The sequence below is a fragment of the Leptonychotes weddellii genome, chromosome 3 (genome assembly GCF_054177405.1).
Source record: "Leptonychotes weddellii isolate Sample4059 chromosome 3, ASM5417740v2, whole genome shotgun sequence".
In the NCBI taxonomy this organism is placed as follows: Eukaryota; Metazoa; Chordata; class Mammalia; order Carnivora; family Phocidae; genus Leptonychotes; species Leptonychotes weddellii.
Window position 1 is genome coordinate 63,437,324 of NC_138371.1, and position 13,369 is coordinate 63,450,692.

General features: G+C 44.0%; 1 protein-coding gene across 2 annotated transcripts in view; it reads left to right on the forward strand.

Annotated features, from left to right (window-relative positions):
* The window catches only part of DPP4 (dipeptidyl peptidase 4), an 80,322-nt gene extending 67,766 nt beyond the window's left edge, over positions 1-12,556 (forward strand). For both annotated transcript variants that reach the window (XM_081814315.1, XM_081814316.1), the window contains 4 exons: positions 136-200; positions 9,481-9,553; positions 9,816-9,889; positions 11,438-12,556. In XM_081814315.1, the coding sequence (XP_081670441.1) occupies positions 136-200; positions 9,481-9,553; positions 9,816-9,889; positions 11,438-11,539 (314 nt within the window). In that variant the 3' untranslated portion in view covers positions 11,540-12,556. The remainder of the gene's footprint in view (positions 1-135; positions 201-9,480; positions 9,554-9,815; positions 9,890-11,437) is intronic.
* Positions 12,557-13,369: the final 813 nt, after the last annotated feature.

Consider the following 13,369-nt stretch of genomic DNA (forward strand, 5'->3'; position numbering starts at 1 on the left):
AAGAGACACTCCTGAGGGGGATGCTACAGACCCACGCACAAGTTACGACATATGAAAGCACATAAAGTAACCCAATAAGAAAAAGAAAAGTTTATTGTATGAATTAACTATTTTTAAATGTTTTTTTCGTCGCAGACTCAGTGTATACAGAACGTTACATGGGTCTCCCAACTCCAGAAGACAACCTTGACCATTACAGGGTAAGCGATGAGAAACTAGATCCATTTTATAACCTATTTATAAGTTGTTTAAGAACATTTTTACGTGTATCTATTCTAGAAAATATATATTTTTTATTTCCAACAAAATTCTTGTTAAAAAGAAATAACACAGGTGGTTTAGAGATACTCCACTAGCTTCCCCTACTATATTCTGCATTAATTACAGTCTTTATCGTATGCTACATAGGTCACAATATGCATTCATTTGGAAATACAAAGCAACACCAGATAATTACTTTAATTATAAAAATTTCATTTAGAAAACATGTCAAATTCGACATATTCCTTTAAAGCCCAGAAGACTCTCTAAACCTTGAGCTGTATATTAAAATGTCTCTGGTATTATAATGAAGATGTATGTACAAGCCTATAACTTTCCTATTCGTAGCCAGCTAGGTACAGTTTGCCCAAACAAGATTGGAGTAAAGCAGGTGAAGAGTACGGTTGGGCAGTGCCCTGAAGAGCCCTGGAAGCCACACTGACTGCATAGCCTTAGGTGTTCGCCGCAGGGTTGGCTGATGGGGGGACACATGGAAGGTTGCTCTCAGACAGGCTACAGCTTCTGGAATACGGCCTGGAAGCCACCACCATTGGCAGCCACGTGTCCTAGTGTGGCCGAGCCAGAGCACTCTCTCTGGTGCCACACTGATGTAGCCGGGAGTGCTAGCCTCACCCCTAGAGACCTTTGTAGCACTCGGGCCCTTCCAGAACTTTCCTGAGTCGATCTGCCCTGTTTGTTGAAAACCCCAGAACTTGCCGATGACAAGGTCAGTCATTTTGCAGAGGAAATTCAAAACGCTTTTCAGGACAATGAATCAAAAAGCAAGGAACACAAAACCAAGAATAAGTTAACACACTTTCTCATCGGGGCCACAACTCTCGCTCCATGGGCTTCATAAGAATGCATCGCTCCGAGCAGTATGTGTACATTTTTATAAGATGCCACCATTCCTATAGATTCTGAAGCCATGTGATCAAAACCCAGTAAAACTCAAATGAAGTTTCTAGTTTTGCAACGTAAGGATACACAGTTTCGTTTTATGTCAGCTTTATTTAGGAAGGCTTAGGTGGAGGGGGTGCAGGGAGGAGTATGTGGCTAAGTCGGCGCCTGCGTGTGTGTTTTCCAGTCAAGATGGAAAAGCGACAGCCTGTCCAGTGAGATGCACTGATCATCTTCCACTACCAAGCAGTCCTGTAATCAGGTTGTCCCCATTTCTGCCAGTTGTCCCCCATAATACTCTGGGGACTCAATTCTTCCCATTCTTTCTCCTCCACATCCAATAAGCTGCCTTAAACATCCTTTCCCTTCTTCGTCAGTCGTGACATTGCTGCTGTCACGTGACTATCTGCTTTTTTTTTTTTTAAAGATTTTATTTATTTATTTGAGAGAGAGACTGAGAGAGAGAGAGCATGAGAGGGGGGAGGGTCGGGAGGGTCAGAGGGAGAAGCAGACTCCCTGCCGAGCAGGGAGCCCGATGCGGGACTCGATCCCGGGACTCCAGGATCATGACCTGAGCCAAAGGCAGTCGCTTAACCAACTGAGCCACCCAGGCGCCCTGCTTTTCTAATAATAACCCGGTTGGTGTCCCCTTAGCTTGTCTTTCTCTGCTCCTGTCTTTACCACAACGGGGCATGAGATGAATCCCCACAGCCCCACATACAACACTTTCACGGATCTTTCGTGTGACTCAACTGAGTCCAGCCCTCATTCTTTAACCAGGTGTTTAACATCCTTCTTACAATGGTCCAGTTCGCTTGTAATAGCCACTGTTCTCTGAATATTTCTGGGCCTTTCCCTTTTATGCCCTTGTCTTCTGTGCCTTTTGCTTGGAATGTCATTTCCCCTATATCACCACTTAGTAGGAAATTTGTACTGCTCTCACGGCAGACTAGCATCCCCTTTTGACTCTCATGACATTTTCTTGTATATCTCTTAATCTTCAGTTTCTCTATCTTGAACTCATGGTTATTTTGTACACCCATTTCTTCTCTGCAATATTATTAACTGTTCACATCTCTACTCAACACTATATTCTTTAGATGACCCAGTATGAAGTATAAACCTTAAAACCTTTCCTGATTTAAGAATTTTTGAAGGGAAACACTGTTGTAAAAATTGCCTGTCTCCATCACTTCGCTCATTTTACATCTGGAATTTTCTTGTCCCTAACCTGACCAGGATGCTGACCTTTGAAAGCCATCCCTCCGGTGGCATGCCGTATTTGCCGAGTTGCTGAAGGGCTTTCTCAAATATTCCAAGTACTAAAACTCCTGAAACAGGGATGTACTTACAGTCCAGGACCCCAACCCTGACTCTAGAACCCGGGGGATGTTAAGTCAAAAGTTCATTTTTAAAATCCCATTCTGAAAGGTCCTTGAACCTAGAGGCACAGGGTCAAGTCCAAACCCCGACACCTAGGGAAGTCCACGGCACCTGCCCTACTGCTCTCCGTGAACGCCAGCCGACAGCCAACAGGGTCTTTCCTCTTCAGCTGGCCCTCCCCTTTATAGGATGACTCGTTCTAATCTACCCTTTCATCCTGCATCTTTTTCCAGATTCTCCCAGCGGCTCGTCATGCCCACATCGATGCCCCACTTCCCCATCCCAACCGGCCCTGAGGTGGCCACGTTCGTCTCTCCCCTTAGGTGTTCGCCGCGGGAGGTAGTCATGTAAATAGAAGTCACTTCGCCCTGCCAACGGCAACAGGCGCACACTGAGTGCACCAAGTCACTCTTGCACTTCACTGCACAGATGGTCCCCGAGGACTGTTTAATCCTTCCACGCCAGGAGTCGAGTTTTCTTGGCACAAAATTCAGTGCTGGCAATGGACACATTAAAACTGCCAGTACCAGGGAGCTAAAGGTTCCCAACGTGTTACTCGGAGGAATGATTTGGGCGGGCGAGAGTTAAGGTGTGTAGGGAAAGGGAGGCGACCGCTCACTGAATTGTTTCCACCCTGGTAAGTTGCTTCCTCAGAGTGTGGAGAGCTGAATCTCAATGCCTATATTTGGTGCACAGCAGGCTTTAGAATAAAGCTGCCCTCCTTTGTTTTTTAAATAAGCCTGTGCTTTTGTCTCTGGCAAGAATACATTCAAAGATTCTATTTTCCTCGAGGCCCCAGCTGCCCCTCTGGACCCCATCTTTTACTTTGCTTTCCCAGGTTGTTTTTATTTCTCTCTCTCCTTCTCTCCCTCCCTCCCTCCTCCCACCCTTTTGGAAAAGACAAAGAAGACGATTCCTTAGAGGCTTTCGGTACCCGGTGCCTATCTGTGGGTCAGAAGGAAATATTTTGAAAACGATTCCCATTTCCTCTGGCCCACTGACTCTCCGCAGGACATCCGGGTCACGAAGGACCAAAGCGTGGAATAAGCAAGGCCCTGATCTTTGTCTACATTTGCAGCTAATGAATCATCAGTAGAGAAGCCAGGATTATAGCCTTTATAAGAGAAGACGATCTTGAATTTAAAAAAATGCATGAGAAAAAAGATTCGTTATTAGGTCATTGATGATCCAGATTTGGAAGAATTTCGAGAAACCCACATCACCAAGAGAAGCACATTTTATGAAATAAAGGTCCTACTTATGATTTCGGAAAGGAAATTCCAGAAACCATACGTACACACAAATGGAACAGGTAGGGATGCCATGTATAGTTGTTCAGCTTGTGCACTGCTGAAAACTAGTCCACGCTTCATTCACCAAGACATGAACCTCTGGGGCTGCATCCAACCAGAAGGAATGCCTTTTCCTATTCTTACAAAGCCGCCGTATAGATTAGCAGACCCTGGACTAAGGCTCAGACCCAATGCAGGGACATGAGCAGTGATCCCATGGGACTCTTCGTAGATAGTCACCCACCTGCTGCCAAGTGGCAAGGCAGGAGCACTCTAAAAGGCAGTATGGAAACATCTTTTCTGCAGTGAGTCTCAGTCCACAGCAGACCAAAATGGCGGCAGATTTGAGCAAAGGAATCAGATAGGCAATGAGAAAACCCTCACCCCAATAGCAAAAAGCAAATAGCAACTGCAACCACACCTTGAGGAGTGTGTTGCTCACTAACATTGACAAGTGGTCTTTCATATGGTCAATCACAGGTCTTTTAGTTAAACCTATTTAAAAAATTAACATAATGGTGAACTTTCACTCACCCATGCAAAGTGCCTGGTATTTTAATTGTTCAAAAGTTTATTACCTTGTTGGTGAGCAAAGACATGAACACAAAATTATCAAAGAGAAATAAAGGAGAGTAGGTAATAGAGCATGAACTCAAATATGACAGAGTGCCCCCTATGTATGGAAAGAGAAGTGGTTCCCTAATTGTGACAGGCTCCAGGGATTGTGTACCTTCGGAGCATGTAGGGCAGGGAAGAGAAGTGGCCAAGAAATTAGGGTTTCACCTCCCCCCCACACACACACCCCCAGCTCCTCTCAACTGAGGGGGCGGAGAATCCAGTTTCATTTACTTCATTCATTTTTTTCATTTATTCGTTAAGTGCTTGCTTCTACGGGCAGACACATCCTAAGCTCTTTAGATGGTTTATTAGGTTCAGTTCTCCCTCAGATTCTCTGAGATAAGTGTTCTAATTATCTTCATTTTATTGACACTGAAACTGAGGCACAAAAATGTTACATAACATGTAGATGCTGAGGGGTAGGCGAGGGAGGGGCACTTGCGTGAAGCCAATAAAGAAAGACTTAGGAGATAAAGAGGGAGAGCAGAGACGCTCCCCGTGGGTTGCAGAGAGGAGCGAGGCAGAGCACAACCACATATGAGTAGCAGGTACAGCTGGTTTTCGGGGGATTTGTGAAGCAGGTTGGATGAACCGACGGATAACATGGAAGCAGGGCTGTGGGAAGAGCAGGCCAAATGGTGGCCTAGAAGGCAGGACAGAGACTGGGGTGGGAATGAATTTATGAATCCGCAGAGAAGCAGAAGATCAAGGGCAAGAGAAATGGGGCCCAAGTCCTGAGCCTTGTTGCCAAGGGAAGAGGCCAGCCTGGAACACACAGAAGGGACTGATTTAACTTGTAGAGGAGATTTATTTTGCATTTTGCTCAAAATTTGATAGGCTTTTGGCAAGTGTAGGAAACAGTCATAGATTTGGCAGTCTTCTGCTAGCAGATTTGAAATGTTCAATCCTTAAGAACTGCTGCATCGTTAGGTTATGCAAAACAGGGTGCAATTTTGTAAATATGCCATCTTGTACTGATTTGACATTTGTTCTATTATCCCAGAATATGCCAAAGGGAGAGAGACCTTCAGATTTAAGCCAAACCTTAACTTGTTTGTTGAGTGCTGATAAAATGTTGACTGCTGTGTGATCTTTAAAGAAGCCAGTGTTGCTTGGTGAGGACTGAGGTAGAGCCCCCTGTCGGGTTGACGGGCTCTCTTCTTTGGCATCTCACGGATACAGTTGTTTGATAGATGTAAACAAGTAAAACATCCGATATAGTGGGTCGAAATAATTTTTTCTTAAAAATGTTCTCTGGCCTCTGTTTTCTGTAGCATTAATGGTGCCTCCCCGAATAGCATTACTTAATGCTATTTATGAGCTTTGGGTTGCAAGCAGGACAATGCATAGAGGAAATCAGTGCAGCCGTGATGTATCACTGATGTGCTGGGTTGTCCATTAGACCAGTGGCCATTTGCCCTCTCCACAAAAGCCTGGAAATGGTGATGAGTTAGTGGTTGGCTGGGATGTGAGGAACACTAGGACGTAAGGTTAAGGGGAACGGACTTTGGAGTTAGACCTCTACTCAAATTTGGTTTCCACCATTTACTAGCAGCGTGAGCTCGGAGAGGTTCGTTAAGCTCTCTGAACCTCAGTTTCCTCATCTGGATAATGGGGATCATCAAGCCTACCTCACGGGGTTACCAAAAGGCTTAAATGGGACACCTGTGCCTGCCCGGAGGGAGGCTTTCAAAACATGGCACCTGCCGCCATCATCGTCCTCAGGAAGCCAGTTGTCCTTCTGGTTCCTCGATGGCACAAGGGGTGGCTTAAAAATTGTTAGAACTTCTGTTTCTTACAGTCCTTTGCCGCTCTTATCAGCTCTCTCTTTATTTCAAAAATACAAAGATTTATTTGCTGGAAGGTAACTGAGGAACCAGCATGATCCAACAAGCAGCTACAGATGGTTCTTCTTAGGGCTTGAAGGAAAAGCTCCTCACAGAGATGCTGTGGAATCGGCACTGCCACTGGACCAATCCTTCCCACTTCGTTTTGCCAGACTGTTGCTGACAGCGGGGCTCTCCGGAAGTTTCTAGCCTCGGGAGGTTGCCAACAGCACACCATTGCATCCTTGCCCATTTATCACTCCGAGCTTCCTTTTTAGTAGCTGGTGATAGACTATTCGGCTTCTAACTTAGTCATCCATTTCCTTTTCTATTTCTGTTTCCATCGATAGGCAAATGGGGATTATCCTATTTTAGGGGGTTAAAATAGCACGATGGTATTATCTCCGATTATTAACCACATCTTCAGTTAACGCGTGCATCTCTTTCTCCGGCTTTGGGGGTGGCCTTCCGCACGGTGGACCGCCAAGGGTCTCTCTTGATGGAGAAGCCAGGATTCTTGGTCCAGTAGGGAATGATGGGTGGTGCCAGAGGCAGGGTGCCACGGCTGCATCTTTGGGGGCCGGTGGGGGGGATGCTCTCTGCCGCCTGGGAGCCTGGGAGCGGGTGTGTGCCTCCAGGCTGCGGGTCCGCCGGTCCACCTTGAGCCGGGAGGCCCCTCTGGAGACTTCTCCCAGGGAGCAGGGGGAAGCGTGCATGGAAAGGGCACACCTAGCTCACCGTTGCAGGGGAGGCTTTTGTTTTATTTTTCTCGTGCTGCATTAAAGTATTTGTCTTTCTTTCTTTGTAGTGTAATATTGTTAATGTAAAACAATTTGCATCATGACACTTTTATCACAGTTTTCGTCTTTTTCTCAGTATGTTGCATTTCTCACCATGTCTAGTTCATCACAGCTACAGTGTGTACATCACAACATTTATCTTAGGCTCAGGGTTTTACTTGTTTATAAAAATTGTCTTCTTTCAGCCTGTATTCACTCCATTTAAGAAAAAAAAAAGGCAGCCAGAAACTGTTTTGGTCCAAACTCCAGTAGTTATCACATTCCTTGCTAACTGTCCTGCGTATTTATATGTCTCCTAACTATTACTCTATGTTTCAATGACATTTCTCAGTTTTATGGCTCGTGGAGGTTGTAGGAGCAGCTTTTGCTGTTCAAGCTGCCAAGCCAGGAAGGCCGGTGGGGCTTCTGGAGGTGAGGCGAAGTGACAGAGCTGCCTGCGTGGGTCAGGTCCCCCGTGCGGCAGTTGCGTGTGTTGGGGGAGCAGAGCGCTAGGTTCGGTGTGGGGAGGACCGAGGCCGAGCGAGTGGCAGTGGCTGGGCAAGGCTGTGAGCTTTCTGGCCACAAGGATGAGGGGGGTGGGCGGTGCGCTGACAGGGAGCGCTGGGGCCTGCGGCTCACATTATGGATGTTCGCAGCGGTGCGGGAGCCCCAGCGTCTGGCAGCTCAAGCTCTGAATCCTACCCTCCTTTAGGGAGACTGATTTTGACCCTTTCCTCTCCGGAGAGCAGCGATTGCTTAGGGTTCTGCTGCTACATTGGGCTCTGCGGCAGCTGCACGGTCAGAAAACACGCCTTCCAAATCTCACAGGGCCCGGCAGACCGGCTCTCTTGATTAGTTCAGTCCGAGAAGGCACGGGAAGCCCGTGGCGGGAGGGCTACCCAGGGTGCTTGCGCGGTACAAATTCCGGGACAGTTAACTTATTTCTCACTGTTCCTTTGCGGGAAGACCACATCATGAGCAGCTTGGAATTTTAGTGGCCTCAGGCAGCATAGGAAGAAAAAGAGGTTCTGCCGTCAGACTTTGTGTCCAGCTCCGACACTCCGACATACAGATGGAACCTAGTGCGAGTTGCTCATTTCTGCGTCTTGGGGTCTCCATGGAGAAAGCAGGATCACTGTAGACTTATCTCAGAGGAATGTTGGCAGGATTAAATAGAGCAGTGCTTCCTACAAATATGCCCATTTTACAGAAGACGAGACTCAGAGTGCGGCATGTCTCCAGGCGCACAGCTCACTGATGTCAAAGCTGGGGCTAGAATCCAAATCCAACACCTTAGCCCTATCCCCTTCCTGACAGACCATCAGGGTTCCCATCAAAAAATACGGAGCTGGTGTTAGCTACAAAGAAATCTGTAAAATACATAAACTTGGCATTCATAAAGTTGACTTTGATTTACCAAGGTGCTGAAGGAATAGCTGGATGATTTTTAAACCTATAGGGAAACCACTGGCCCTCCCTCTCCCCAACCCATAAGGAGACAAGAGAAGCGGAGTCCAGCTCGCCCCCTCCCAAAGGCACTATGATGCCTCTGTGACACTTTTGCCTTCATCCCAACTTTGTAAACGTCCCCAAATCAAGATCAGATGGCCAGTTCTGTGCTTTCAAAGGATTTCTCATCCAAGGCCCCATCCCCATTCTAGAAGTCCTGCCTCACTGAGGTCGGTCTTCAAAAAGCTTACCTCCCCATTTTTTGCCCCGTTTCTCTGGCTGATTTGGGAATGGCTTGATCCAAGAGCAGGATTTTCCCTGATACAGAATGAGGCAGACAACAACAACCCACTGATTTTCTAAGGCCATGCTTGATCTTTTGCACCCCCTTCCCCTCCCATATGTTACATTTGCCTAGGTTTTAAACATCTGCTCCAAAAGAGGTAATACTTGCTTCTCATTCATTGCCTAGCAATGTGGACCAAAGTTCATATGACATATTGCAGAGTATGTTTAGTTGCAAATGCTATGTACAGGCTCTTTGAAATGTAGCATGTATGGCACCATGTGACACACGGTTGCCATGGCAATACACTTTTTGGCTGAACTACAGCATAAGCCCATGGAACATACATTGCTAATATGAGACTCTGCCCTGTGCTAATGCATAGGACACAGCCAATCTGGGATCTGGGACTCAAGGGGCTTCGCGTGCAGCCCTGGTGGCAGGTGCCCTCCGCCTGCATGTGCAAGGAAGATGTGGCATCCTCCCTTTCCAGTCCTGTCTCCCAGGCACAGGGCATGCTGTGCATTCTGCCATGCATGGAGACAGCATTTGCTTAAATATCGGTTTGCTATATTTTGTATCAAAGGGGGCCCCAGCTGAAAACATTTTATTTTGTAAACTGAAGTGAAAAATCAGTTTATGGCAGATCTTTTTTTGAATAATGACATTCTTTTTCCCAATTCCAGAATTCAACAGTCATGAGCAGAGCTGAAAATTTTAAACAAGTTGAGTACCTCCTTATTCATGGAACAGCAGATGGTGAGTTTCAGTTAATTAGACTTTTTAGTATCACAGACAGGTTTGCAATTTCACTACTGACAAAACAAAAGCATGAGGGGCAAGACTGTTACATTTACTTCAATAAAACAGTGTTGCTTTCCACAACTCACTTGTCTTGGGCTAAATGGGATGCTAAGTCCTAGAACTTCAAATAGTCCCTTTCTTCTTGTGCCTTTCCCACTCTTCCTCTCAGAAAAGGAGCGGCTATTAGTTACTTTGTGTTTCCTTTCTCTCCTTGCAGATAACGTTCACTTTCAGCAGTCAGCTCAGATCTCCAAAGCCCTGGTGGATGCTGGAGTGGATTTCCAAGCAATGGTATAGCAAAACTTGGTGCAAAAGGGGAGAACTTGCTGGTGGGGTCTTGGTTTCCCCCTCTCCTGGCTCCTTCTCCTCAAACAGTCCCGGGAGACAGGGACAGAACTAAAAGGGTTTTTATTTGTTCAGTGAGAAGTTGGAAGTGATAGCCTTAAGCCATAGACAGAGTAATGTTCAAAACTATTAGAGACTTGGAGGTTGAGAAGCACAATATTGCATATCTTGGGAGAGTCAAAACAGTGCTCTCCTACCCATGTGGTCGTTCAGTCTCTCCCTATTTGGATTCAAAAGTAATCACTTACTCAGTAAATGTGTGGCAGAGTAATTCTAAAGTGAAACCAGCATGATAATAGCTCAGCTCCAATATGAAAATCCATTTCTGTCTAGTATGTATTACTAGCCATCCTCACAACAGTGGGTCATTAATAATCGGCATGCTTCAGTTTTTGCAAATGCAACGTTATCTTTTGTTGAACGACCACAGGCAATAAACAATTAGGCTTGTTTTATAGAGTTGGAAATGGCTAGAGCTGTTGTTGCCTATACGTAGGCTGTTTCTAGGTAGTAAGTCAGATTCATTTTCTGCTCTAGATCTTTTCAGTTCAAGAAGAAAAAAGAAAAAAAGATGGTTTTTGTGTGTGTGTATATATAACACATATAAATGTATGTTTGTATTTTTATATGTATGCCCATGTGTGTGTTGCACTAAATATTTTTGTATAAAATGCTTTCTTGCCTCTATTAGCTAGAAAACCTGCTTTTCCTCACTCTCCACACACACACACACACACACACACACACACACACACACTCACTTTGCTCTTCACTCTCTGAATCAGAGTGGGGCAGTTATTTGATACCAAAAAAAAAAAAAAAACCAAAAAACCTGGTATATGTCTTTTGGGGTCAGATTCTTATAAGAGCTTGAGGTTTCTTTTTCTACTACTCAAAGAAAAGATATGATACTTCAATTAGGCAATTTTTTAAAAGTTTATGTCTCCATAATATATGTTTGCCTGGTAGTGATTTCCCACTTGTTTAATGTGGGATGCGTTGATAAATTTTTGCCTCAGGCCATCAACTCTTTCATAAATGTCAGGCATACAGATAGAAAATTCTAGTGAAAAATCAAAGTGTTTGCAAATAATACATTTGCCTTTTGACCTCATGTTAAACATATATATGAAATATTGGAATAGATTTTTCTAGTTCCTTGGTAACATATATTAGGAAAAAGTGCTTTTAAAAAATTTATTTTAATACAGTTTCTCTTCCAGAGAGTAGGAGAAATCTGACACTTGATAACACTTAATTAAAACTAGGGTACTTAATGGGATAAACATTCTCTCCTGTGCATGATGTGGTTCTAAGTGTCCTTTGAGTCAAATCTGAAAGTGGATTTGGATAGTTTCATTAGAATATATATATATATATACCCCCTAAAACAATGTTTTAATTCTATGTATGCTCATGAGAGCTTATTTGAATTATTTTTTTAAAAAAGAAGACAGCTGACTTCCTACTTCTGACCTTTGTCTTTCCCTGCAGTGGTATACAGACGAGGACCACGGAATCGCCAGCAGCACAGCACACCAGCATATATATACCCACATGAGCCACTTCATAAAACAGTGCTTCTCTTTACCCTAGCGCCTCAAAACAGCATGCCCGACCTTATTAAAAGCCATTTTTGTTCTATCTCAAAACTGCACTGTTCAGATGATGATCTTAAAAAGTACACTCAAATCAAGAAATTCAAGGTTACCTTTGTTCCCAAATTTCACGTCTGTAACCCTAAGTAGGGACTTCTGTCTTCGCAACAGATTATTACCTTACTGAAGTTTGAATTATTCCGTCTGGTTTTGTTTATTATTTAAAATCATTTCCACATCCGTTGCTGAAACAACAAATATGAATTGTTTTTATGGGAGCTTTGCATAGGTTCCCAGGGAAGCATTATATTCTTTTCTAACTGGACCAGTCCAAATCTCGTTCTCTTCTTTAAAGGGATGGCAAGATGCGGGCAGTGATGTCACTGAGGCAGGGGTAAGAAGGGAAAGGGGAGGGGAGGGAAGGAAGCTAATAGGCCTGGCTGGGAACCCACGTCCGAGCACGATGACCTGACCAGGCATCTTCTCTTAGAGAACAGCTGCTCACAGGCAGACTGGCACGGTTTTCTGAGAAAGACTATTCAAACAGTCTCAGGAAATCATCTCTGCAAAGCACTGACTTCTGAGTAAAACCACAGCAGTTGAACAGACTCCAAAGAAAAGAGAGGGAATCTGCCAACAGTGCGAGGCCCCCAGGTGTGAGCTCCTGGCTATAGGTCCTACAAACCCACAGCGGTGGGGAGGCGCTGTAAACGTGCCTTAAAACTACTGGTGTCTCCCAGGGCAAGGGGCAGCTTGGAACGGAGATGTGAACACATCAGCTCGCCCTGCTAAAAGACGAAGAGATTTGTATCACAAATTCGAACTTGAATTTGTCCTTGCATCAGTTTTTCTTAGTTCATTTCGTGGAGCATCTTAATGAAAAGGATATTTTAATGTCCTTGGACTTGTTTTTAAAAATCGAAAATAAACTACAAAGTTATGTATTGTTATTCCCATTCTACATACTGTGGAATTTCTCCTGGTCATTTAATAAACGTTCCCGCATTTTTTCAGAGGTAGTGCGTTTTGTGTCTTGAATGAGACCTAAACCACATTGGCATATGGACACGCTTATCCAGAAAGGCTCTTGTTTATTTTGCTTGTTATCCCAGACTGCCTTGTAAACATGGAGAGAGTTCAGCTTTTGTAAAAAAAAAAAAAAAAAAAAAAAAAAGATACATAAAAATGTGTTAAATTAAGCAGTTTGTAGGGTTTTTATGTAATACATACACAATTTGCTATCACACACATACATAGCTTTTGAAAGACCCAAATAGTTTTTATTTTTGATGTAATACATAATTTATAATTTTATTCCAGGAAACTGTGATGAGGCTCATGTTATAAGAACAAATAACATCAACAATATCATCTCAGTGTAAGTTAAGGAAAAAAGTCAGTTACTTAAGTGTTTGACTATTTTTGGCTGGCATATCTATATTAATGGAAGCATAGATTTCAGATGCTGAGTTTAGTCTAGCGGATAATTGAGGAAACGGGATTTTTTTTTTCAATCGTTGGCAAAATGGCCTAATTTTTTAAAAAATTGATTTTATGAACTCGAACTTAGCTTCAGACCATTTATTGGAAAAAGTTATCTCAGAGTGAGCTCCAGCATAAAAATCTAAAAATAGGAAAAATGGAAAAAAACTATCAATTACAACATAAGACTGGTGAGTCATGCATAGGAATGGACAGAGGGTTGTGAAATTCAGCTTCGATTGTACTTTGGGAGCATGCCACTGAGTAGCTTCACCTTACATCCCAAATCCCACTCATCCATTAGAGCTATAAATTGACCTGCAAACCTGTAGGGCTCTTGTCATAA